The sequence below is a fragment of the Synchiropus splendidus genome, chromosome 3 (assembly GCF_027744825.2).
Source record: "Synchiropus splendidus isolate RoL2022-P1 chromosome 3, RoL_Sspl_1.0, whole genome shotgun sequence".
Lineage (NCBI taxonomy): Eukaryota > Metazoa > Chordata > Actinopteri > Syngnathiformes > Callionymidae > Synchiropus > Synchiropus splendidus.
The window spans coordinates 28,097,645-28,124,574 of record NC_071336.1 but is presented as its reverse complement, the minus strand read 5'-3'; the positions used below and the strand labels follow the sequence as shown (position 1 = coordinate 28,124,574).

At 43.1% G+C, this 26,930-nt stretch overlaps 3 protein-coding genes across 4 annotated transcripts; 2 read left to right on the top strand and 1 right to left on the bottom strand.

Annotated features, from left to right (window-relative positions):
• The first annotated feature begins 133 nt into the window (after positions 1-133).
• Positions 134-3,465, top strand: fbxo45 (F-box protein 45). The gene is made up of 3 exons (XM_053859952.1): positions 134-642; positions 1,059-1,415; positions 1,582-3,465. Exons 1-3 carry the CDS (start codon positions 325-327, stop codon positions 1,765-1,767), a joined length of 861 nt encoding a protein of 286 aa, XP_053715927.1. The 5' UTR covers positions 134-324; the 3' UTR covers positions 1,768-3,465.
• A 2,706-nt stretch (positions 3,466-6,171) lies between these two features.
• On the top strand, positions 6,172-14,347 carry nrros (negative regulator of reactive oxygen species). Of its 2 annotated transcripts, XM_053859951.1 has the most exons (4): positions 6,172-6,407; positions 8,325-8,420; positions 9,869-9,983; positions 10,061-14,347. In XM_053859951.1, exons 3-4 carry the CDS (start codon positions 9,882-9,884, stop codon positions 11,999-12,001), a joined length of 2,043 nt encoding a protein of 680 aa, XP_053715926.1. In that variant the 5' UTR covers positions 6,172-6,407; positions 8,325-8,420; positions 9,869-9,881; the 3' UTR covers positions 12,002-14,347. The 2 variants fall into 2 exon arrangements, with proteins under 2 accessions (XP_053715926.1, XP_053715925.1); XM_053859950.1 differs by lacking the exon at positions 8,325-8,420.
• A 2,805-nt stretch (positions 14,348-17,152) lies between these two features.
• sh3glb1a (SH3-domain GRB2-like endophilin B1a) lies at positions 17,153-26,703 on the bottom strand. Its single transcript, XM_053860746.1, has 9 exons — positions 26,512-26,703; positions 26,085-26,226; positions 25,514-25,642; positions 24,301-24,434; positions 24,130-24,222; positions 21,823-21,912; positions 21,172-21,272; positions 20,461-20,689; positions 17,153-19,519 (listed from the first exon to the last, which is right to left on the bottom strand). Exons 1-9 carry the CDS (start codon positions 26,572-26,574, stop codon positions 19,412-19,414), a joined length of 1,089 nt encoding a protein of 362 aa, XP_053716721.1. The 5' UTR covers positions 26,575-26,703; the 3' UTR covers positions 17,153-19,411.
• Positions 26,704-26,930: the final 227 nt, after the last annotated feature.

Here is a 26,930-nt window from a genome sequence, read left to right as displayed (position 1 = left end):
GTTTCGTTTTATTTTTAATTAGATGTTTGCATTGCTTAAATCACAAACACAGTGACGTTAGTAAATTAATTTATGTTCATAACCACGGACAGAGACGTAAGAACGGCATTGTAAATCATGCGTCGAAGTAGCGTGAACGTGTTTGCTCTTCCAGGACCTGGGCGTCTCGCTCGCGTTCAGCCATTGAGCCTCAGTGTGGGCCTGCGGTTGTGCTGACAGAGAGGCGCGTGTGCGACTCGTTATTCCAAATGCTCGCGTTTTAATCGCGTTGACGACCTCGAGGCGGCGAAGTCGGTGGGCGTTTTGCGCAAAGGCCGTGGAATCATGTCTGGAGCGGCCGCGGGAGGCTCCCTGTGTTTGGGCGCAGCGGCGGCCGGTTGCAGCTCCGCCGGCTCCTCCTACAGCCCCGCTGCCGGAGGAGGCGCGGGCGTCGCCGGGCGGCTACCGGTGCGGGTGCTGGAGCATATATTCTCCTACTTGGACCTCTTCGATTTGATGCGGTGCTCGCTCGTGTGCTGGCACTGGAACAATATACTGTCGGATGAAAACAGCGAGGTGTGGCGCAGCCTGTGCTCGCGGTCCCTCAGCGATGAAGCTCTGCGGTCAGACATCCTGTGTAACCTCCCCACATACAAGGGAAAAGTAGGTATCACCTGGGGAATCCATCAAGTGTTACACGGCCGCTGTGCATGACATGACATGACATGGGTTCCTCATCAAAACATTGTAGTTAATGCTATCCGTCAGAGCAGCTCTTCAAATCTGCAGATTTGTGTATGACTTTCGGCGTAATGGCTCACTTTTTTTAAGAGTATTGAGCAAAGATGGCGAAGAAGAGAGTGCAGACAGGGTGAACAGGTGAGTAGGTAGAGTAGTGACCGGAGTGAGTCAGGAAGCTCAGATTAAAATGCTCAGGTTTTCATTGGGCGTGACAGAGTTGGGGAGGAAGAACATTTAGCTGATATCATGTTCCCTTCACTACATGTAAACAAACAATGCCCCTTGTATTTTTATTTGATGAAGTACATCACAGTTCCTTTCCTGTTTTCCCCCTCCAGCTCAAAGCATACCAGCACGCTCTGAGCTCCCACGACTGCTCCCGAAATGTTTACGTCAAGAAGAACGGCTTCACCCTGCACCGGAACCCCATCGCCCAGAGCACGGACGGAGCGCGGGGGAAGATCGGCTTCTCCGAGGGCCGTCACGCGTGGGAGATCTGGTGGGAGGGGCCTCTGGGCACCGTCGCTGTCATCGGCATCGCCACCAAGAGGGCGTCCATGCAGTGTCAGGGCTACGTGGCCCTGCTGGGCAGCGATGACCAAAGCTGGGGATGGAACCTCGTCGACAACAACTTGCTCCATAATGGAGAAGTGAATGGGAACTTCCCGCAGTGTAACAATGCACCGAAATATCAGGTATGACAATGAGTGTTCTCTTCACTTCTCTTGGCTACAATGATGCTGTGGAAAAAGCATTTATCTCCTCCAGCTTCTTCTCTCTCCACCACCTCTCAGTCCACCGTAGCTTCTCTCCTCTCCCCATCACTTCTATAAGTTTGACCTGTCTATTTTTGGTCTGCAGATCGGCGAGAGGATACGTGTGATTCTCGACATGGATGACAAGACTTTAGCCTTTGAGAGGGGATTTGAGTTCCTGGGTGTAGCGTTCCGAGGACTTCCCAAAGCCTGTCTTTACCCTGCCGTCTCTGCAGTGTATGGAAACACTGAGGTCACCATGGTGTATCTGGGGAAACCTCTGGATGGCTAGAAGAGAGGACCACCTCTCACGACCTTTGATCCACCTCCGTCGAACTACACAAAGCCAATTTAAGGGGCTGCTTCTTCTCACACTAGACAAGGAGGAGGATCTCAGCGTCACTCCAGAGGGGAGGATGTTTGGACTGGATAAGCTAAAGAGACAAGAGATATGAACTGCCATAAGCATACTCCACTCTCCGCAGAGAAATGTCAATTTAACTTTGAAATGTTTTTTTATAACTTATTTTAATTACAGGTCAAACGTGCTGAAAAAATAGTTGTGAGGAGGCCAAAGCGACATGTGGCAAATGTGGAATATTATAAATAATTTTAGAGAGACAACACCTATGAAATCTAGCTATTTTAACTTGGTGGATTTAATTTGCACCGACTAGAGATGCCATGTTTAACTTGATCAAGTATAAACACACATGCATGTGCGCTGACACTTTTACAGGCCCGTTTATGAGTAGGTGCCCACGTCATGTCATTCTGTCATTTTTATCATGCAACACTATTTATTCTGGATTCTGTCAATGGTACTACAACTAGTGTCTGGTGATAATCTGAATAAAAATAATATGGTGCCAGTGTTCACGCTTCAGCCTCAGTGTTATTTCACTGCCCCATTGTGCCACCCAATATCAACTTATGCTCTCGATGCTTTCATTTAAAATAATAATAATAATGCCAGGGTTTAAATGGAAAACAATTTATCCACATTTATGTCTGTTTATTTTTCTCATATTTTCTTTATTCGGTTGCGTTTATTATTGCTGTACTTTCCACTGTTAGCATTCCATATTGTGTGTTGTATTATAGAAAAAAAATATGTACAGGGCGCATCTTTTTGTGTGACTATATTTTTGTTGTTTCTCTACAAGACGACCGTCACAGATTGTCCACCAGAGGGTAGTATTCGTGCACCAGAGACTAATACACCAACACCGCTCATACTTCTAGGGCCGCACTGTCCTTAAGTCATTTGCTATACTATTTGGAACTGAACCGGTCAGATGATTGACAATGGGATCTCCAGGGCGTCTGTTTAACTACAGCTTCTGAGAGTCCCCAAATTCATTTTTGATACAATAATAATTCACAAGGCCCAGTGTCCAGATCTGACACGTTACGGACGCGATGAAGTAACACATGATGAAACACTTTGTGATGTGTGAATTCTTCTGAAACAGAATTGTGGTCAGGGTAGAGCTGGTGTGAATTTGAAATACTGCTGAAGTCATCCGCACGCTCATTGTTTTTGAAAGAGGAACGACGGTTTACAATTGACCACTGGTCATGGCGGGTGAGCAATTGACTTTAGAATGAGGCTGGGCAGCACCAGGTAAAAGTTGCAACATGGCGGAGCTCTGAGGGACCTCCAGCCTCCATCACCATCCATGGGCCGGAGATGGAAATCCAGACTGTTACCAAGGAAGCCAGCACACTCCTCTCCAGAGTTGGATTCTGGGAGGGTACGTGAAGGCTGCAGAGGCCAACAAGTTGAGCTCTGGCTCTGATATTGGAAGGAAAGTGGACTGTGTGGAGGAGATGATGGAGAGGAGGACTACCCTCACTAATAACCTGAGGGGCTTTCAACGCATCTGTGTGCCAGAGACAAGGAGACTCTAAAATAAAGCGTGACATTCACAGGACTAGTTTCTGAATGATTCTATTATTTGCTACTTTTAACATTCAGTTCTCAGCTTGTTTGTCCCTCAGTTTCTCTTTAAAACACTCAAGAAAACCACCTCACTTCTGCTGGAGATGCTAGCTGTAAATGAACCAGCAAGCAAGACTGATTCTGGATTCAAGAAGACACTGACTGACAAGTATATCAACAAGAAGTACAAGTCCTTCTTGGCCCATCTGGAGAGGCCACGGCTCTTGTTTTAAAGCCGACCCACTGGGATTCTGGGAAGAGCCCCAGGGATCCTATTTTGGGAACAACCGGAACGTTTTCATTCCCTTGTGTCGTCTGATAAATCCAAAACAATCTTGATCTTAGCGTCAAACTTCACAAACACGTATCTCGTCCCATCCAGAAGTGAGACCAAGAGCTGTGTGTGTGAAAACAGGAAGGAATCACTGACAGATTACTCTCCAAGGACTGGGGACATCGCCATCACTTCCTGATTCCTAATTCCCCATTCTTGCACAATCTGGGCTTCGAAATAAAAAAGCTTAGTCCACTTGTGACTCCCATCATCATATTTTGGGTTCTACAACAGCAGCAGCAGATCAAGCCTGCTGCTATACCGACGTGTTATTCATTATTTTAGCACGTTTGACATGTGTTTTGGCTCATCCGACTAGTTTAAATATTTGTCTAAGATAGTACAATTTAAGTGTTCTAAAATGAAGGGTTTTTTGGAAACGAAAATTCCAAAGCTATGTGGCCCTATGCATATAAGAGGTCAACCCCTTAAACTTTTAAACTGGCTGGACTGCACTGCTTTGCGTTACCTTACAGTGAGAGTGTTCCACTGCTGTGGAGGGATTTTTTCACTTTGTCAGGTGGGGTCTATTTAATGCAGCCCTATTCCACCATTTTCTTCTTCTTCAGTACTCAGGTTTCACATAATAATAGAGTAGCTTCACATCAAAATATTTGAATGACATTTGAATTGTTTGTTATGTCAAAGTTAGTGTGATGTCATTTAAAACGCTCCTTTTGCATTGAATGAGCAACAAGGACTACAAAAATGGACGGCGAGCCGTGCCCAGGCGGTTTTAAAATATCATTCACAGAAAGGTTAAGAGCATCTTAAACCAGTGTAAGTTTGTTAATAAAAACATACTAGACTCACAAGTCATGTTGACGTTAGTTGTTGCATTTCAACTCGTAAGTCAGCGACACGCTAATGGGGATCCTAAGTCACATCCATCTACTTCCACCTCATGGGACCTAAGTTAGCAAAAAACATGGAGTCAAAGGAGAGATCAAAGTTATTTTCAGATGTAAAAGTGACTTTAGGTTTTTTTGTGATACGTAGAAGCGGCTCGCAGGCTCTCACACAATAGTCGGTCGAGTGAGAGGCAGCAGGGTCAAGTGTGGGTTTAACAATGTCAGATAATGTTTACCATTTTCAACCTGTGATAGTTTAGTACCTTTAGCATCTGCCTCAGCACGGGAGCAGTCGGATTCTGCAAATAACCACGTGTTTTCACCAGCAAATAAATCATGAATTACACGACAAACAAAGTTGAAACTCACATCATTATTTATCATCTAAACCAGGGGTCTCAAACAGATCCACATAGCGGCTGCAGTGGGCGCAGGTTTTTCTTCCAACCAAACAAGCACACTCACTTTAACTCCTCAGGTGCAGCTGAGAACAAACAGCTCCAGGCCGGTCTGAGACCCCAGATCCAAACAGCCTAGATGTGATCCCAGGCTATGCCATGTGACGTCATACTCACAGCTGTCACTGTTTATGTGTAAGATGTTCTCTTCACTAACAGACTCTGGGGGTGAAACTGGACTCTTTGGAGACAGTTGTGGAGAGAAGGATGCTTCTGAAACTACAGAGCTTCCTGGACAACATCACTCGCTCCTGGTCCACCACAGAAGAGCACAGACTGAGACTAGCCATCTCAAAGAGTGAGGACCACAGGACCTCCTTTCTTCCTGTGGCAATAAAAGTGTACAATTCGTGCCTGTAAAATTTACCGTGAAAGATATTTTGGCACGTTTTTTCATCTCAATCCGTTTTTAGTCTGTATTTATTTTTTTGTACATTGTTCATAGCCAGGTTACATGCCCATCTTTATGTGCACTATGTGCATAGCCTTCTTTATTATTATTGTTTAAAAAAAAGTGTATTTTGCGTTTCATATTTTACGTTTTTACATTTTTATATTTGTCGCTTTTAGAGCACATTAAGTTAGGAATAAAAGTCCCCGAGTGAAAATCTATTGTTAATTTTTGAAAGTGAATTTCTCAGAAAGTTCACACTTCATTTTATTTTAAGGTGAAGTTTCATACCTAGCGATCTTATCTCGGACTCCTGCGAGAGAGATTAAACTCGAGTGTGATAAACCACAGTCAAACAGTGGCAGGTAACAGTTTTCTCACAGGGCTCTGCAGATCTGGCAACATTTAGTCACAAAAACTTTCATTCAAAGTGGAATGTAGTGTTTACAGTTGCTTTCTTTCTTTTTTTGGGGACGATTGTCTACATGTATTTGGTGATCCGACACACTTTTCGCAGCGCTGCCGCAGTAAAAGGCGCAGCGTCTCGCAGGAAGGGTGTGTGCGTTTCGAGTGGTTTCCTCTCAGGAGGTTCGCGCACACATCTCGCCCGGAGTGTGAAGGGTGTGTTCTAGTGGGTTTCTGTGGTGTGCGTGTGTTCCTGCGCTACTTACATCACGCTCGCAAAGCATGTATCGCCACTCGCGCGGGTCCGATCTCTCCGCCTCGCGCTCGTGCCCCCCTCGGCTCCACGCGCGAGAGCCGCTTCTGATTGTAGCTTGACCATGTGACTCGGTTTCCGTCGCCAGCTTCCGTGAGGCATCAGTGGTTCAGAGCGGAGGAAGGCAGCTGAAGTTCACACATGAGAAGGCGCTCGGTCGGAGCGTGCCACCCAGCAGTGGGTCAGAGATCAACCGTCAGTGCGGCGCCTGGCAGATTCAGCCTGAACCAGCGGCGTAAGTGCGCGCTCCTCACTCTCTCCCGGATCGAACGATCTGCGTGTCATTGACCGTCAGTGCATGTGTCGCACACGACTAACGTATTGTTTGGAGTGGACTTTTGCATGAAACTATTTATTTGTCACGTTCAGCACGAGCTAAATTAGCAATGCACTGCGCACGCTTTTAAATATATGAATGTAAATAACGGCTTTCCTTCTTGAATTCGCATGTTAAATAAATCATTGCTCAGGGATCGGAGCTCATCTCTAGATGCAGAAGCCAAATCTGACATCTACTGACTTATTTTTGCTTTCATTTGCACCCGAGGGTCTTTCTTCAGTACTTGTATATGCTGAGTAATATGCACGATATATAGCCTTTCAAATAAAGTGTCACCCATGAGCTCACTTCGCATGTAATCTATCAGAACACATATTAAAAGAACGTAAAAATGAATCAGCAAATAAAACAAAATAAGGTGTTAAACTAGATGGTAAAAAAAATGGTTTTGACATTATTTTTGCTGTGACTGACAGAATGTGTCCCTACAGAAATGCATTTTTGTAAACTTGCGCTTGACTGCAAGTGTCCAGTTCACGGTCCTGGGGGGTCCAATCCGGCCCACACAGTCTCCTTCACATGGCCGACATGAATGGTTGGCTTGAGATGAAATTCAATACCATTTTATAGTTCAAGAAAAAGGTACAGTGAGTGACGATAGTGCTGTTTTAGATGGTGGCGATTAGGAATTAGTGGAAACTGATGCAGATGAGAGGGAGTTGGTTGGTAGCAGGTGGGAGTTGATGCATCACGGAGAAAACCCGGGGCATCTCTTGTGTCATCAGCCAGAGCTGGTGGTGGAGGAGGAGGACTTTTTTGTGGTAGGTTTTCTGCCAAAATTAGCCTCTAATAATAAAATATAGTAGTAGTATATTGTTTGACCGTCTTAAATGAATGTTCAAATTTAATGTGACTGTTGTAAATGTCATTTATATTTTACAAATAATTATTTCATTATAAATGTCTTCATTGCTTTTTCATCTCGGGTACACCTTCACAAAGATTATTTTTTCAATTTTTTTTCAAATCAATTACAGGAAATAATATTTGAAACTAAGAACCAAGTCGGTCTTTTTAATTTTGGAGGGGAATTTGGGAATAAAACATCCCTGAGGTCTCCAGATGAATTGCTGACAATCATATTTATAAAACATCACAGGGATTTGAAGATCTTGGAGGCCACGTGGATTCGGCTCACAGGTCTTGAGTTCAAGCCTAAAAGAGTCCATTTGTAACTAGCTGGATTATGCAAGCGTTTCATAGACACATAGAACACGGAGCAGTATGATTCTTAAAATCAGTTTTGCCACACATGACACGCGTCAAGTTAGATTACTTTGTCAATTGAAAGCAAAAAAAAGTGATATCATTTTTCATATTTGGCCATGGATGAAAATGAAAAGCGCCTGCTTTCAGTGAAGTGATCGGAGGAGAACAGACACGTGTGTATTTCGGTAGATGCTGTGGGTAGGTCAGGTCATAAAGGGGCAGCTGAGAGGTGCGAACAGCACTTGCATCTCCAGCCGGGGGCATGAAAACAAAACAAGGGCTCTTGACGCCACGATGAAAGTCAACAGCAGGACAGATAAGTCCCATGACCATCTGCTGAAGAGATGCCCTCGAGCAGAACTGAGCACGAGGTCTACATTCACCACACATGACACGCTCATCAGAGAACTCAAAACAAAGGGTCGGCTCTGTAACCTAAGATGTTTCTGATCATGTAATGATAAATGTATTACGGAAACCTCTTGATGTGGTGTTGGAGTCACATGTGCTCACAGTGTGAGCCCCACACACTGTCAAATGAGGCCGAACGTATGACATTAAACCATCTAAGGTTCTGTGCTTCTGTGTCTAAACTATTCACAGTTTGTCAATAGCACCTGATGAGAACGTCAAGTGTGTTGTGAGTCGAATTCCATCTTTTCTGGAGCCTGAACCTGTGAAGTGACTTCCTCATTCAACGTAGGTGCCTTGAGACATTTTCAATACCTAATATGAAACGAGGGCAACTGACAGAGGAGGCAAATAAAGCGCGAACGAGAGGGAAGTGGGGAGTGATAACAACATATAGATTCAACAAGGGATGAGACATCAGCAGGTAAAAAGGCCAAAAAGACTGAGAATAGCTTTAAAGCTACAGAGATGAGAATCTGATGTTCAAATAATTGAGAATCAGTTTGTTTTTGAAGGCAGAATTGAACTGGAACAATCACTCACAGGCATCTACTACTACCTACTTTACCCACCCAGCACAATAAATACATTATTTATTATAATTATTTATTTATTTTCTTTTATTAAGATGCTATTTATATTTTTACCTGATGAAAAATTTTATGACTTTTTACAAAATGACAAAACAATGCAGGCATTTTTCCAGAAAATCCCACTGCTTGTTGTGATGCTGCAGCCCCGCCTGCACAGTAGACCTGCGGCGGCAGACATTAGAGCCACCCAGCGGGTTGACTATTTTTCTCCGTCCAGGAAAATGTCAACCAGATTCCAATTGGTAACGTGTGCACCCACGGCGTCAGACGCAGCATTAAAACAAGACACTACTGAGGCAACATTTTGGTATTTAACAAGGGACGTTTACATTGTGGGTTTGATGCTTTCATTGTTCATTGAAAAGGAAATAAAAACATATTCATATTATATATTATATTCCTTTTTTTCCGTTTGTTGTACTAGAAAAAAAAACATAGGGGATACAAATTCTTTCTCCCTTAAATAGAGTCGAGAATTTGAAGAAGCCTTACTGGAGGAAAATGCCGTAGAATCTTTTGGACTCGTCGACATTTCTGTGGTTTGTTTTCGATATGAAAACAACACAGATTATATGAGTTAAAAGAGAACGTATCCTCTGTGAGAGACTTGGAGCAGCTGCCTTGTATCACTACACAAGAGGTCAGAATTCAAACCATGCTCTGAAACAGTGTTTAACAAGGAACATGACACAGAACACCGGTTTTCTGTTTAATTCTTGGGCAACTTCTTCTTTCCGTTGGAGCTATATATAGCACACGAATCCCCTTGTTTGGTGTAGAAGTGCACATTTCTTTTATCATCCCTTACTTGACCGACAAATGACAGTGGTATATTCATGCACCCGTCTGTTAAATGACTTTCTTGCAGTCTGTTAGAAGATGCCCCGCAATCTGATTCCATTTTATTCCTATCATTCATATTTGGTGGGGTTTTGAACTACCATCCTGAACCAGAGATCTTTAGTCTTCAGGCAAACAGAAGCCTTGACATAAAATGTATTATTATTATTATGAATAAAAGTCCTAAACCTCTGCTTCAGGATGAGTTGGATTAATGTAGGAAATCCAGGAAATTGACTCAGCAGTGCCTCCCCCCTGAAATAATGACGTCTCAAAGCTGCATCTCTTTTGTCTTCTGAACAGCAAGGATGTTAAAATGCTGGTCCACATCCTTACCCCCTTCCTGTTGTGCCTATTATCTCAGTGGACGACGGTGACGCCAGTCCTGAGTCTCCCACTGCAGAGTCCCTGTCACTTGGTGAGCTGTTGGTGCCGTAGAAAAACCAGATGAAGAGGATCAGTAATACCAGACATGTGTTCTTTCCTTCTCTCCAGATACAAAGGACGGCTTTGTGCAACAACGCCCAGCTGTCCTCGGTGCCGGCGGACCTTCCAGGCAGCACTGAAGAGCTTCATCTGAACCACAACCAAATCCTTACACTACAGGAAACCTCTCTGCTCTACTACCCCTCAGTCACTACCATCAGTTTAGTCTCTAACGGTCTCAACAAAATAGAGCCAGGCACGTTCCAACACTCAGGTTCGGTCGAAACACTCAACCTAGCCAGAAACAATCTGAAGACGGGCTACCGTGCCACCAGCGCTGCGTTCAAGACTCTTCCCAAGCTCAGGTTTTTGGACCTTTCTGAGAACGAGCTGGACGATGAAAAGGCGGCCGACCTACTACAAAGCCTCTCATCTGTGGAGTACCTCAATCTTTCAGGGAACCTCTTGAGCAGGCTGGACGAGACCTCCTTCATGGACCTCCACCAGCTCAAAGAACTGGACCTGCAGTGGAACATCCTGTTTGAGATTGACACGGCGTTCGATAGCAATCCCAAACTCCAGCGACTCAATCTGGCCTTCAATCGTCTGCCCTGTCTGACCGACTTCCACATGACGGAGCTGGTGGTCCTCAACGCCAGTCACAACGCCATCGAGTGGTTCATTTCCAGACAAGACCTCAACGACACCTTCCAGCTGGAGACGCTGGACCTTTCTCACAACAAGCTGTTCTTCTTCCCCTTCCTTCCGAACGCGAGCCGCCTGCGGAACCTTCACTTGTCCCACAACAGCGTCAATTTCTACGAGCACCTGTCAGACAACGTCACTTTCCCAAACACCACCAGGACAATCGAGTTTTACAACCTGGACAGAGGCATGACCAACATCACTGCCGCATTATGGGATGAGGGTCTCCATGGTGACGTGTCGTCGGTTGAGATCTTGGACCTTTCAGGAAATCAGGTGCAATATTTCCCGCAGGCATTCATCCAAAAAATGCCCAGGCTGTTGCGACTACGAATGTACGGCAACTGCCTTGAAACGCTGAATCTGACTTCGGAGCGCTTCTCTGAGCGACTGTATGAGCTGGATGTGAGCAACAATCGGCTCATCTGGATGGACGCCAACGTCCCGACTCTGAATTCCCTCGGAAATTTGACATATCTCAACCTGAGCTTCAACAGTCTGGACAGGATATCTGCAGGATTGTTTCACCACCTTTCAAGTCTCAGATCAGTGGATCTCAGTTACAATAGCATTAGCATCTGCCAGTCAGATGCTGGCGCGGACATCATGTCTCGGTGTGTGGATTGGAGGACCTCTTCCTTGAGGCAGATTTACCTGAAGGGCTGCAACCTCGAGCAAATTCCCGCGTCAGCGTTTTCTGGGTTGTTGCTAACGCACTTAGACATGTCTGATAACCCTGAACTCTCCGGGTTACAAGCTATAAAGTCTGTCAGCAGGACTTTGCAGTACTTGGGGTTAGGAAGAACTCGCATCACAGACTTCGACTTCACCGAGTTTCACAGGTTAAAGTCTTTAAATATTTCCGGAAACGCTCTTGTGGAGCTTCCGTCTTCACTGATGAAGCTCCACCTGGAGTTGCTGGACCTGAGAGAAAACCAGCTGAGCACCATTCCCTTGAGTCAAGCCCATGTCTTAGCCCCAAAACTTCAGACCGTCTTCCTGACTGGCAATCCCTTCAACTGTTGCCAAACAGAATGGTTCAGGACATTTGAGGGGGCAATGATTAATATGGTTGGACAGTCCGAAATCGAATGTCAAGACCTTTTTGAAACACGCAGAGTGGTGAACTACAGGTCATTCGTGTGTAATGAGGAGGACGACAACGACGCCATGTGGTACGCCATCCTTCTGGTGTCGCTCTGCATCATCGTCCTCAGTATTTCAACGGTCGTTCTACTCACTCTCAAACCACAAATTGTACGAAAACCAGTCGCAAAGAAATGTTTTAAACCAACGTCCTACTGAAACGTCCTGCTGGGTCATTTTGACTAAACTGCCCTTTGTGTATGTGTCATGAGCTCTCAAAAAAATGTATTTCAAAAGATCAAAGTCTCAATGTGGTTTGAATATAAATGCAGCACTTAGCAGTCATTTTCCCTCTAAGGAAAGAGACAATTTCCCCTTTAAAATGAGTCAAAATCTCTTTTTTTTCAGTATCATCATCAGGCGCTTGACACTTTACCGTCTTTTTATTTTAAGTATTAAATATTTTTAAATATATCATGCCGGTAAAACTTGCATGTTCTGGCTATTTCAAAGACACTGTTTCTTTAAGTGACATCACAGACAGCAGATGACATTGTCAACGTGATAAAAGAAAGTGAACTGTTAAAATACTCTTTAAAAACCTAACCTAAAATTAGAGGTTTAGCTACAAACTGAGGTGAAAACCCTGCAGCACTTTTGTGACTTGCTATTTTACAGTTTTTCTCGATCGCTTTGGTGCGTTTCTCAGATAAGAACTGAAATTTTGATAACTACTTGTTCACTCTGTCCGTTTGTCTATGCAAAATGGTTGATCATGTCATTTGTCAAGTGTATTTCGATACATTCCCATTAGACTTTTCCCCTAAATCTGTCCAAATTGTTTTAACTGCTCCCAGGTGACTTTCTCTATTGAAAGGAAAACTGTGAAGCATTAATATAAGTGAGGAACCTTCTCAACATCTAGATGGAAAGTATATGATCCTCAGTGACACACACACACACACAGATGATCATCTGGCTAACATGGATGCTGCATATGATGACATCACAACAGATCCCTGCAGAAGCTGGATGAGACCCTCTAAAAGATGCTTCATCAAAGATATTTCTCGAGATGTCTACAGTCTACAGGAACTTCAGGAGGTGTAGTAAGACTGGAGCACTACATGTACAGTTCCCCCATAAAAGACTGTCCGTTGTTCATATTTCTACTTTTACTCTCTTTTCCTTTCTGCATCTGTGACGTGGTTTGTCAACCGTCAGTCTCTTGCTATCTCCCACATAGACTGAGGTGTAATATACAAGTGTACAAACTTTTGTCAAAACTATATCCATCCTTTACATCAAAACATCTCTCCACCGTCACTGCTATACTGACAACACGACGAATCAGTTTGACTGCCACAAACAATAACACAAGGACTTGACATTCGGACCTTGACACAGAGATTTGGAGAGATGGACCAAGGATTTTGAGCAGGAGACGAGATGTTGCAGGAAATCCATGGTGCACTTTCTGTTTTGCCAATTGCAAGAATGATGGGAGAAATGTACCAAAGCGACGAGTCTTTAGCTCCTTTTATTAAGTTGAGAAATTACAGGAAAACATTGAATATTGCGACATAAATCTAGACACTATGTCTTAAGTGGAGTAGAACAAGACACTTGGGTCACAATATAAAAAAAAAGAGTCTTAGGTTTTCTGGTCAAATGTCGTACATAATGCTAATGCCTTCTAAAATGTCTTGTTCTGGAAAGCAAAGAATGTTTTGTCACATTGTAATAAAACCCACAGTGACATGCCACAAGCCTTTTAACATCGAGCGAGTGCATCACTTGCTTATGGTCTGTGCCCTCATGAGTGACATGCGGTTCAAAACCAGAACCAAATCCAGGTTCTCCCCTGCGAAACTGTGGCTGTGTGTTTGTGGTGTTGGCGTGAGAGTCGAGGTGTGCAAAGGTTCGTATGAGAATATGCAGAAGTGGTGTGAAGCAAGCTGTAGCTATAAGCAGGAAACGTGAAATTTCCTGTTTTTCTGAGATGTGCTGCAACTGCCCGGGTCTGTATATCTCTCTGCAGAGGGGGTCTGATTTCCTTCCTCACAGAGATGCACACGCCACACTCAACGCTATTGATGACTTTATAAGACGCGTTCACATTCCATATTCCATTTTCTTCACTTCGCTCGAGCCAGCTTTGAAAGTGTTGATATTACAGTGGTATCTTAGCAACACCCCGTGTGTGTGTGTGTGTGTATAGGCTTGTATAGCTATCCTTGTGGGGACTGATTTTTGGAACCACATCTACTTGTGGGGACATTTTTTGACGGTCCCCACAATTCCCAGCCTCAATATGAGGATGAAAACATCAGAATAACAGGGTCCTGGTTAAGGTTAGCCATTTGTTTACCATGGTCAGGTTTAGGGCATGATGGCGATGAGCGGTCCCCACAAGGATAGAGAGGATAGAGATACAAGCTCACATGTGTGTGTGTGTGTGTAGCAGCCCAAATTTTCATCGTGTGCGCATGAATCTAACCGAGCATGCAACCAAAATACCGCTGTGGTGATGCTCATGGTAACGGTGGTTGGATCGTATAAAAAAACCATCACCAAAATGGCTCAAGTTCAGCAAGCTAAATGTTATTTCACTTGTTAGCAGGAAAAAAATGTTCCACTGCACGCCTCAGAATAAAAGAATGTGCTGTTGGTGCGTGGTTTCCTGCTTCTGTTAGCTGTTGATTCGTGCCGCATCTTTGTAGGAAAAGGCAAAGACAAAGAAAACAGTAGGTCCATTATCTGGATCTTCACTGCAGCGCTTTGATGCACTAAAAAGAGTGCAGTGACTTACGCGCTGCTGCTGAACAAACATGGAAACTGTGGAATGCTGCAAATGATGCTGTCAAACATTAATTTCGCACATTTCAAATGCGACGTTATGGACGTTAATGCACTCGCTTGCATTGGAGGCGGGAGCTGGGGAGGTGCCCTCAGGACCAGACGGACAGCTTCTCTGGAAGGTCGTGAGCAACAGCTGCACACGGTCTGGAGAAGGAAACTGCCACCGGCTCGTACCTTACAAGACAGTCAGCAGTTTTGAAACACAACGCATCAACATGTAGAAGACATCACATTGAAATGAAGTGTGTGTCTTTTCTATTAGTTATAAAAGATCCAAATAACGGATGAAGCACGCTTAACATTTCTTTCCCAGGGAACATCATACACTGTGATGCCAGCATCAAAACATCCACGATGAAGGTGCTGCTAGCGGATGCCAAGTTCACTAACTTCAAACTTCAGGGTGGCAGCACAAAAATGTTGTGTGCTTTATGCAGCACAGAGTTCACGGGACCACTTCCTGATGTTTAAGCTCAAGTCTACAGATTCAACTATTTCCACTTTTTTTAACCCCCAGTAACTATTGCACTGTGGCCTTTGGAACATCACAGAACTCCTCAGTCAAGCCAACAAGATGATGAAAGCGGGTTGCACGTGGACCTGCTTCAGTTATGTCGCCTATTTGCGCTCATGATGACAGTATTTAAATAAGTGTAACCACGGCCACCACAATGGGGCAAGAGGGATAAGGGTGAAGGAAGAAGGCTGTTGGTCAGCCACAATTATGAGTCAGTGAAGTGAACCCGTCACCGGGGACACTCACGGAAGATCAAACCATTTTTTCAGCTGATAAACGGTCAGAGTTACACATGATGTTGTTTCTGACCACAGCCATCAGATAAACATGGTGTGTGAGACAACAAACAAAGCTCAAACGGAACTCTTCGGTCTGGCTGGCAAACCAAGTAGGAGTGGAGCACCGCAGAAACAGAAGAGCGAGCCTCCGTCCCAGCACATCGAGTGAGGCCGTCGGAACGGTGCAACTGTGGAACGATAGTGAGGGAGCTATCGCAAGATTATTATTTTTTTTCTCAGCACATTTGTTCTTTGAACATGGTCGTGGTTTGATGAAATGAAATGAGAGCAGATCTGGAACAATGGATCATGTGGTGTGAGGAGTTCATGCTGCTCAAAATGGCGAGGGCCTCAGAGCAGAGCCAGATGAGGGGAGTGACAGGCTGCAGTTGTGAGCTTGGAGCGGGTCCACCCCTCAACTCCAGGGAGTTTTGGGAGGTTCTGAGAGACGAAGAAAAATAACATCCCACTGTCTCCAACTGTCAATTCAATTTCCTAAAGGGCCTTTTGAATGTGTAACTGTTGTGAGGGGCCACCATCAAAAGAAAGACAGCGATGACTACAAAACATGATGGAAAAAGATACATACAAAATGAACCTAAGAAGAAGAAATGTTATTAAGGATATTAAGAAGTGTAAATATGATATGAAACCTCTTGAAATATTCATTTTACATGCACTTAATTTGAATACAAATCAACTATGGGCCAGATGTTCAAGATAAAAAGGCAATTTATTTCAAAATATATTTTCACTATTCCTTCAATGTATTTTGAGGAACAAGAAAAACACACAAAAATGGCCAATGAAAAGAAGAAAATTTCAGTCTTAAAACAAGTACATGTTATATTTACTGCTGAAGTGGTGGTGGTGGTGACTAAAAGCGCAAGAATAAAAAAAGGCAGAAAAATTACGACACATTAGTTATAGTTTTAGTCTGACGTCAAACGGGCCACAAAAATACAGGCATCGGGCAGCACCTGGCCCCCGGGCCGCACTTTGCCCAAGTCTGGCCAAGAGAAAGACGTCCACCTTTTAAAGCACCTCGGTCGCACGAGAAGAGACCTGTCTGAGAGAATGGAACAGCTAATGGACGTTAGCGATTGAAAATCTTCCACATTAAAGGTGTAACTTAGGTCATTACATGCAAGATAGCTTTAAGGAAGTCAGCGCAATTTGTAAAAGTGAACTTGGCATAAAAGTGCCAGCGAAGCTGTGACTTCAGAAGCTGACTTGACTTCCTCTCAAGCCTTCCTGTCGTTTTGACAACGTCGCATGAGAAAGATCCTTCCATAAACCACCAAGGAGTCACCGTGCCGCTGGGTCGAGTTTGGGACACACTTGGTCTCAATGATTTAAAGGGAGGTGTAGACAAGTCCATGCAGATCTGTGACACAGTTGAGGGGTTTAAAATGATAACACTTTTCATTACTTAAATAGCGCTCTTTACTTCAGTTCATTTCCTACCGATCGTTCCCAGGGACAGGATTTATTTGGTGCATTTTCAACACAAAAAGAACACTTTTTTTTTTTAAATTCAAGAATCAGTTGGATTTGTAATGCAAGCCTCTTCCGAAGGGGATCATGTGAGTGCATGCACCAGTTGACCTATAGAGGTCAGTGTTTACACCAGTTATTGCTCGCCGCCTGTTAGTCCTGAACAACTCAGAAGCTCATGTAGACAAGTTTTGACACCAAAATAAGACCACCGTGTAAGTTGATGACTTTTTATTTATCAAATTGTTTTGTGTTTTCATCAGTTTTGGAAGCAATCCTTGGCAAATACATCTTTGTACATAGTAGACACACCCCTCTGATCAGTAAAACTTCAAATCATCATCATCAAAAGCCTGAATCAACACGCGTAAAAAAAGACTATTACACCAATCATTTATAGATATTGGTACTGTATATTTTACCATCATGTGTGTCAATGAAGCAAATCACCCAGCATGTTACACACATTCATTATCATATTGAGATGTTTGAAGGGCAAAACAAACATTAACAAAAAATGAAAACGTAAAAAAAAAGAATGAAATAAATAAAATCAGAGTATTTCTGGCAAACAATGCTGTGGAAAGGAAACGGCTCCTGATGTGAATAAATAGAAATAGCAGGACTTGAAGATGAGATCTCAATACTGACGAAGCTGCTACGTCACGCAATATTCCTGAATTTACTTGACTGAAAACGGCACTTTGTCCAATATTTCAGTTGACATGGCGCATTTCTGCCCATTGAACGGCCATTATCCTGATAGAACCACTGTCAGTTGGTACTTGGTTAATGGTGACTTTTGCTAGCGATTTCATAAAAGTTTGTTATTCATGTTATTGGACCAAATATTCAACATAGTTTATGTGTAGATGTCGACACACATCTAACTCATAACCATAGAGTCAATGATCAAGCATCTTTTATATTTAAATCTAGGTCAGGTGTGTCAAACTTCAAAGGGTTGCAGTGGGTGCAGTGGGTTGTTCCAACCAATCAAGAGGACACCTACTCCCCAGTCAGGTGTCTGAAGTTCTCAGCTGACTGGTGAACCTAAATGGTGGACCAGCTTGACATCCTGGTTCTAGAACTCGGCTTCTTCCTTCGAACTCCTCTCAAAATCAAGCAGGATGCTGTGTAGATTTTTCATGGTCATGTGACTCCAATGTGGTGACGGGGCACTTTTATTTTTTTTAATAAAAGCATATCCTGCTGCGACTGACTTGAAGATTTAACTTTTCAAATCGTAGAATCTCATTCTTGGCACTGGGGGAGTGTTGGCTAAGCTACGCTAAACCACATCCCAACGGATCTGGCAATACTGAACTTTTTTTCTGAAGGTACCTTCACATCAGACACGAGTAGGCGGCACTTGTCCAGAGCATTGCACCTGAGTGGTTGTTGGTTTCAGCTTCCCTCCTATTTCACTTCTCGTTCTAGTGGATGCATTTTCTCTCTGCATATGCTATTCTAAACCAGAGGTCACCAGCTACTCCAAGGGCACTTTGTGATCTGAAAGGCTACCATCAGTTCAGTACACACTTCTGACATCACAATATATAATGGGTGATAAATGATATTCCTCGCAAACACTTGCCTTGTTGCTGAGTTTGCACTACAATTACCAACGGTGTAACAAAAAAGGAATCCCAAAATCAAAGATAATAAGATGGTTATTATATGAAAATTATTATTATTTTGGCCCACTCCCTTGGTCTCTGCGGGTCACCAACATGGTGACCCATGTTCTAAACTCATTTCCCACAATTCATCGCTACAGTTCAGATTTCTGTTGCGACACGTGACACCTGAAACGTGTATCTTAAAACACAGTGAAGCTGCGACAAATGTGTCACATACCCCACTCCCATATTCTAACGCAACAGTTTCATTCATGTTATAGCACTTCAAACTTGACTTTACATGCGAATCAGTTGCTTTTGCCGCATTCGTCGCGAGACCATCTTTAGATGAGCCACTAAAGGACGCTGATCATTCATTTGATGGATGAGAGGGACCAGCTGGAGGAGTCTAAACTGCCACTTCAGCAGCGTCAGGAAAACCTGTGCCACTCTGCACAGTTAACAGGTGGCAGACACCCTGTTTAAAACAGCGTGGTGACTTTTCGTGTCATACATGTGCAGGGGCCATGCTAATCTCAGTCAGATTTGTTAAATAATGTCAGAATTAACCAAATTTTAACAAGGTTCAAAGCTAAATATCTAAATATTTCATAGTTTGTAAACAAAAACTTCAAGTTGAGACTCGGGAAGGCACATGTTAAAATGCTTTCTTGTGACGGAGCTGTACGAAAGAAAAAAGAGGGAAGAGGCTGAAGTCCTGTCCTTGTAACCTGACAGAACTTCCTCCGGTCACACGACTAAAACAGATTTTCTAAAAATAAAGGGAGCAGGTGAATGATGTGTGCAACACAAGAGGACATGGTTACTGTTCACTGAAGGCTGTTTGTCAGACTCAGTTCAGAAGTTCCAGGTACGTGATTGGCACTTTGCCTTTTTGGTTGCCGCGCTCGCCCATCAGCCAGTCAGAGTCCATGCCGGGAACGCTGCTGACCATGATCACCTGAAGAGAAACATAGCTCACCATGAAGGACAACATCGGTTGTGTTAAAAAAAAAAAAAACCTGTTTAGATTATTCAATATTTTTTGTTTAAATGTTTGAATGGACGGCAAGATATAAAGGAAACAAGCAACTTCAATGGAGCATCAGAGGACAAACGCTACATGACATAGTCGCCATAGAATTGCCTCAAGTCCTGACACCAACACCTTTGGTTCTTGTGTACATTACTGCGCAATCATGAGACAAATGGAAAGCACAAGTTTCTCACCAAAATAATTGCCATGCAAGCGATCTAAAATATCCTGACAAGTCAGCTGAATGTTTGAGTGACGACTTCCCGTGAAAAGCACAAGGAGGCAGTCAAACCGGGGTGTTTACTCAGCTTGGTTTCAAACCTTAAATATGCAAACTTGTACTATGTTGGGTTCCTGGACTTTCAGATTCCTCTAGTTTCATTCTAATCTAAGCTCCACGGCAGGGAGCTTCAGGAGAACTTCCGATATGATAAGAGGACAATACTGACTTACAGTGCAATACATGTGTCAAAATATTGTGGGATTAATATATTGGGCTTCACATGCAGTGTTTTTTGTGAGGCCTTCTGAAATAGTGCAGCTGAGTGGCACGTTTCCTCATTTCAGATAAATACAGTATATGACCAAAGTCACGAGTCCTGAGCAAGTGATAATGAAAATGGATGAACACATAGTGACACAGATTTTGTAGCTCAAAGAACACTTGCTATGCCCCCATAAGGAGATCGAAGGAAGTCTTCATTCCACACGTCTACATACCTCTCTCAAATGTTCGTCTTAGAAACGAATCAATCGTGAAATGACCAATCTTTTCAAAGCAGTACTTAAATAAGTGGGATACAAATGTCTATTCGTAAAAGTTTTGAATATTTAAAGCAACTTTGCGAATCTAAGCTGCAACTCACCTCGTCAGCTAGCAGGGAGAGTTCACTGCTGCTGGCAGCATCATAGTCATAAAGGACTCTGGCTTTGCGGCTGCCGCTGGAGGTCCGCAGCTCATTGAAGCCGCCTAAAGTTGCAGCCCCACCCCGACTGGACGGACCCATAGGCAGGGAAGTTGACATGGGCATGGTGGGCGGAGAATTGCTGGCCCCCTCCGACGACTGATTGTTGTTGGAAAAGGACGATGGGAAACTGGAAAATAAACAAAGGGGGGTTGAACAAAGTTTGGAGATTAATGCACACTTGTTTTGGGAATTGTGCACAAATATTAAATAAGTGCTTTGGTCTGTGGTACAAGGAATGCTGAGCTACGAAACTATTTTACGCCGACTGAACATCTCCTAAAGAGTCATCGATTATATTGACGACACTGAGTCAATGCCATCTCACATATATGCAAGTGTGCCCACTTAGAATAGCTACTTCCACTCGCTTGCATTTCAGCAGGCCAAGACTGAATAATTGTGGTGAAAAAGAACTCCAAGACACTTAGGAACTTGGCAGGTTTTCTGCTTTAATTTAAAAATCAGGATGAGTGACTGGGAATTCATGTGATGTGATCCCATGACACTGAAGCCAATAAAAATAAACTCATCCGTTTGCTTTAAACGGAGGATTTTTGGCTCCAAATATCGAAGTAGCAGCAGCCTGGCATATTTCATCAACTGACTGACCTGCCGAGCTGCTTCTGTAGGTCCACCATGTACTGGTAAGACTGGGCGTAGTACGTCGTCTGGGCCTCCACAAAGTCATTAAGGCAACGTAGGTGATGTGCCTGGTGACACAAGAAGAGAAATATCCAGTCAATATTTCTATATGATGACAGTTCACATGACATCCCTTGAGCAGAACGGCAGTTAAAGGCAATAACTCCTCCTTTACTGCATCCAGGTGCAATGTAGTGGACAGTGAAAATGTGGCTCAATATCTTATAGACTAGGTAAACGTGAACATGATGGTGACAAACCAAAGAATATGCTAAATACTGTGTGACTTTAATTATTGTAGTGACCCTAGTAAGACCCTTAAAAAAATGAAGCATGTGGAGAACAATGAATTTAAATTAACTATAATCATTTCACATCATACCTGATGATTTAAAATACATCGTTCATTCATTTTTGCCCCAAAACAAGACTTCAGAAAATAATATTTTTACGTTGCCAGGCATCAGTCAGCCAACACAAACAAAATCTTGGCTGATGATGGCATAAATGTAATCAACCTATAGAGAAAGCACTGGTCCAATGTGTTCTAAAGGCCTTATCAAGCACCACAATATCAACATGTTGATCACTCTCCACTGTTTGAGTTTGACTACATACGTGTGTGCTGCTGACGCCCTCCAACAAAAGCCTGGTGATCTCTGCCTGTCGGTCAAACTCACTCTGGGTCATTCTCAGCTCCTGTTCAGCCTGGGAAAAATAACAGTGTTGTCAGAAACAACTCCAACAAGAGTGCGACCTGTCATCAAACAATAACAGGATCAGTACTCACTACTGTAGTCCACAACAAAACTAAAGGATGATATCCACAATGAATCCCTTAATGCTCAGGTTGCACAATGGGCGCGAAATGATCTCCTCGTGCTTTGAGCCAACATAGCAGAAGGATTACCACAATAACTGCATGGACACATTCAATATATGAACCTTAGATCGGACTTTCAAGCAGGTGATGTAAGCAGACATCCAATGGCACAGAAAGGAAATGAGTCAAGGAAAGAAACGAGTCAAGGATTATCGAAGTGAAAATATTACGTAAACAAGAATATAAATCCAGCCACTCTGGAGGAGGTGAGAGACAGGAGGTCTGCGCTCAAGCTGTCATCCATGATGGCCAACCTATCTCACAACCTCCATGACACCCTGACAGCACTGGGCAGCACATTCAGTGGCAGAATGAGTCACCCTTGTTGCATGGAGAAGCAATTTGAGGCTCCTTTCTGGCCAGTGCTGTCAGGTTACAGTAAACTTTGATGGGAATCATTAGACATTTTTCTCACAGTTATTTTTTTATTTTTGTCATGATATTTCTTTATATAATATGATATTTATTTATGTATTTATTTAATGTGTTGTTTGATAGTGACTTCACAGTGGGTTTTTTCTTGTTTTTACATAGGGTGGCGCCTTGGGAACATCTTTGATGTTTGATGTGTGGCTTTAATATCTTGGGCGTTTGTGAGTCTTTGTTGTCATTTACTGTTGCTGCTGAGACACAGTGAATTTCTCCTCTGTGAGACAAATAAATGACATCTAATCGCACCTAATCTACTGTTGCTGTGGAGTGTAATTTAGAAAATAGGGGGGAATCTGTACTCAAAAAGAAGTACAATCCACGTTCATCACATTCAATCTGTAGATGGCAAAGGATGTCCCAAACAAATGGTGATGAATAAGCAGATGAAAACAAACAGGAAACGGCTGAGAGAGGTGTACACAGAGTAGTTACTTGGCTGGACAAATACTGCAACGGATAAGTAATGATGATTGACAGCAGTTGTCGGAGTCACTCAGAGAGTAGTACATGTGTGTGCCACTATTGTTCCATTCAAATGAGGCTACACATTCCACTTACCTCTGTTATTTCCTGCACTCACATCTGCTGCTTTGCATTTTAAAAACAGTGACATGACAGGGGTTAGAGCTGCAGCTGGTGTAAGGTCACAACCAACGGAACACACTCCTACACTGTGTTCTTGAGCTAGAGTGACACAGCAGCATGCTGGTCCCAAACAACAGCATGTACTGAGTAGGGGCGGGATAACAGAGCAACAGGAATATTATGATTTAAAGATATGGTTTCATAAACACCAGCTCGCCAAGCCCCTGTTAGAATAAAGTGAGTGCTGAGCAAGCAGCTTCATTCAAGGGACTCCAATTAATGACCATTAATAAAAAGAATTTCCACAACTATGCTAAAGCGAACACAAAATAAAAACAAATGGTTTCTGAGCTGGTCATGTCCACACATCAGCAAAACATTTTTGCACATAATAATAGAGGAAAAAGACATGAAGGTTTGGAGCGGTATTCTGCCTGGTAAGTAAAATTTCATCTAATAGCTTTGGTGGATGTGGAAAGAGAGAAACACTGAATTTTTTGTGTGGTGACTGAGTCAAGACTCAAATCGGGTCATTACATAAGCCATAAGCGGTAATAAAGATTACAGCATAACACATATTTATACATCCATATACAGCAGATCTGGGAAGGGCCTTACAAGTGCAGTTTGTACAAGTTGTGTTTTTATATTCTCACAACAAGAAAAGACTGAGGCTTTCACCATTTGCAATTCAACGTGTTTTTTGGCCACTGAGAGAATAAAGAGGCAAAATTTGAACAAGTGAGCTTGTTCCCAGAAAAGGGAAGTTAAAAGCTGCCATCGCTGCTCATGTGACTGCAAGTCACAAGAGATAAAATGGTCAGTTAGAGTTGCGTAACGCAGTGTGTCAGTCACAATTTGTGCCAGTCAAGAGACAATAGAGCGATAGGACACACCCAAACAGCTCAGGCACTGTTTTGGGAAAGTCTTTTGATCAAGAGATGAAGTGAAATGAGGAGACTAGCACTGCATTAGAAGTATAGCTGTATGATGTGAGGCAGTGAGTGTTTTATGTGACTACTTACAGCAGCTCTGGCATCAGCCATCCTGGCTTTCTTTAGTCGAGTTTTAGCAGCATCCAGATCCAAACGTTTGACTTGGAGGAGCTTCCGTTCTTTCTAGAGAGAAAATGCGCACAAACTGAATTATAATTTCACTTGAAACCTGAAAGACAAGTTAAAAAAGACATTCCTCACCAAGATGGTTTTGAAGTCGCCCTCCAGAAAGTTTCTCAAGGGTGTCAGAAAGTTGATGGCTGAGCTTTGTATGAGCTCCCTCTCCGCACAGCCAATCTGCTTTTCTGCCTCACCACATTTAATCAAAGCATTTCCTGCAACGGTCAGCAACACAACCAAAACATCAGGTTTATTACCGGAAAATATATTACCTTACAGCAGAAACTCACAATTGGATATCGGAGCCAGCTACAAAACAGTGCGGTTGGTCACGGTAGAAAACATGCGAGCAATGTCATGATGGAGTGTTTTGGAGTTTACAGCTGCAAAAATCATCAGTCTTGTCGAAGAAATTATAATGTAATTTGAGAAAGGACAACAGCCTGCAGAAAGACTGGTACTTCAATGCCTTAGACTAGTAGAAACAGAATCACCTCGTTCCCACTTTAACATGAGTGAGACTGTTCAATAATGAACATTAGACAAAGAATTATAACTGATAGGTTACAAGATCATTACTTGATGAATTTAACTGTTTTTCGAGACTTCGAGAGTTTAACACATCCACAAATTATCAGAGTCGAGAACGAGGGCTAGGCACTCATAACTGCTGATCAGATATGAAATTTAACAGTACAAGCTTCAAGTGCTAGTTGGGCCACTCAATACTCCAAGTAATGACATATGCTGAATAAATCATACATGATACATGAATTTTTGAGCCCTGTCTGTTTGGCTTCACCCACATATTTTTATTATATTACTGTTTGTGTTGACAGGATGCACACCACACACTGTGACCTGATGTGCTGTAGCAAATATGGAGCATAATTGGAGAATAGGTATGATTATTACACTTGGTTGAGAAGGAAAAGAAGGAAAAAGGCATCTGGCATTTGGATTTTCTGTCAAATATATCATGAACAGTATTTATAATAGTGCATTTTAACCCTGTACCTTATAGTACGGTTGTAGCTGTGCAGCAAACACCAAAGAATGAACTTAAACAGAGCACATTTGCAAAGAACATAGAGTTTTTAATGCACAGTAACTTGTCGAGAAACACTATTAACTGGCACATTATGGCGAATCAAGTTCTCAGACTGTGTCTTTACCACCATTGTATAAAAGAAATAGAACTTGGATATAAACAGTTTGCAGTTTACCTACAAAACACATGTATTGAGACGACGGTTATTATTTCAAGGGTTGGATCACAAATCCCACCACTCACCGTAGGCAGTTCCAGGACCAAACTCGTGTCCTGAGTCAATCAGAGTCTGGCCCAAAAGCTCGTGATTGTTCATTCGAGTGGGAGCTTTTTTCTCCAGCATCTCATACAAATACTCTTCAAGGCGGACGTCTGCGGATTACAAGGAAATCTAATTACAAAGTCACAAGTCTACAGATGTAATTACACTAGCCAGTTATCGTGGAGACTTGTTGTCCTGTGGCTTAAGATGGAATGAATAAATCAATGAATTATTAGAAGTGTGGATCTGATGCAGAAGTAATCCAGTTAACTACATCCAAGTAAAGACGGAAATGAGCAGCTGGTCAGCGTGTTTGTAGTCCCATGAGTGAAGTTATGCTCGAGCAATGTGGCATCACGGTGTGAAAGCAGGCAGGATTTTACCTCCTCAACAAAAGCACGACAAACAATATCTCACATACATACAATCCATATACAAATTCGAGGCTTTCGTGCATATAAACCGAAGTAAACAAATACGAGGAGCCGTAGCTTTGAACATGAAATATGCAGCAATAGTACTGTACAACATATAATGCAGGTTCGAACTTACTTGGGTTAGGTTGTAACAAAACCTCCGTTTGGTTCATGATCTTCTCTGTCCATTGTTTGGTGTTCTCGGCTCTCACCAACAGATTTTCGAGGTGAGCATCCAGTTCTGTCTTTTCCGCCTGGCCAAGCTTCTCCTCTGTAAACTGAAAAGAAAGTGAAATTCCAAGTGCTGCTGGAGAGGACGGTCAGCAAAGCGCCGTATCGTACAACGCGGCAGACCAGTTCCGACGCACTTTAAAGACGATAAACTAAGCATTGCAAACACAACGAAGAAAGATTTAAATAGCAGCTACTGAAATTGTCGGGTCGTTTCCTTCAGACGTCAGTTACACATCCGTCGACGCAGCAATTTAGCAAACAGGCTAACGAATGCTAAGCTACCAGTGATCGTCAGTTGAAACTTCAACGTTCAAGCGTGATGGACTTACTTGCACCGCACGGCTCAGGAAAGTGCCAGCACCTGCAGCCAACCGCTTCACGTTAAAATCCATGTTTTGGCGTGAACGATAAGACAAACGACCAGTGTTCACAACCAGACTACCATACCGACGAAAACGTCATTGAAAGCGAATTCTTTCTCGTCGAAGTTCCACCCAGCTGTTGATCCTTCCAAAGACGATAACATGACAAGAGAGTTCACGACGGCACCCGCGGTTGCGAGAACGCACGCGTGCGGATTGATTTGTCAGATTGTTCCAGAAATTACGTTTCACTTCACAGTTTGCGCAAATGAACACTCATAACCAATACATTTCATTCAATACAGCTAGTTTAATCTGTTGACCAAAAAGGAGGGACAGAGAGACGTTGTAAAACATGGCCGGAACGTGAGTGAGGGGATTGCTCT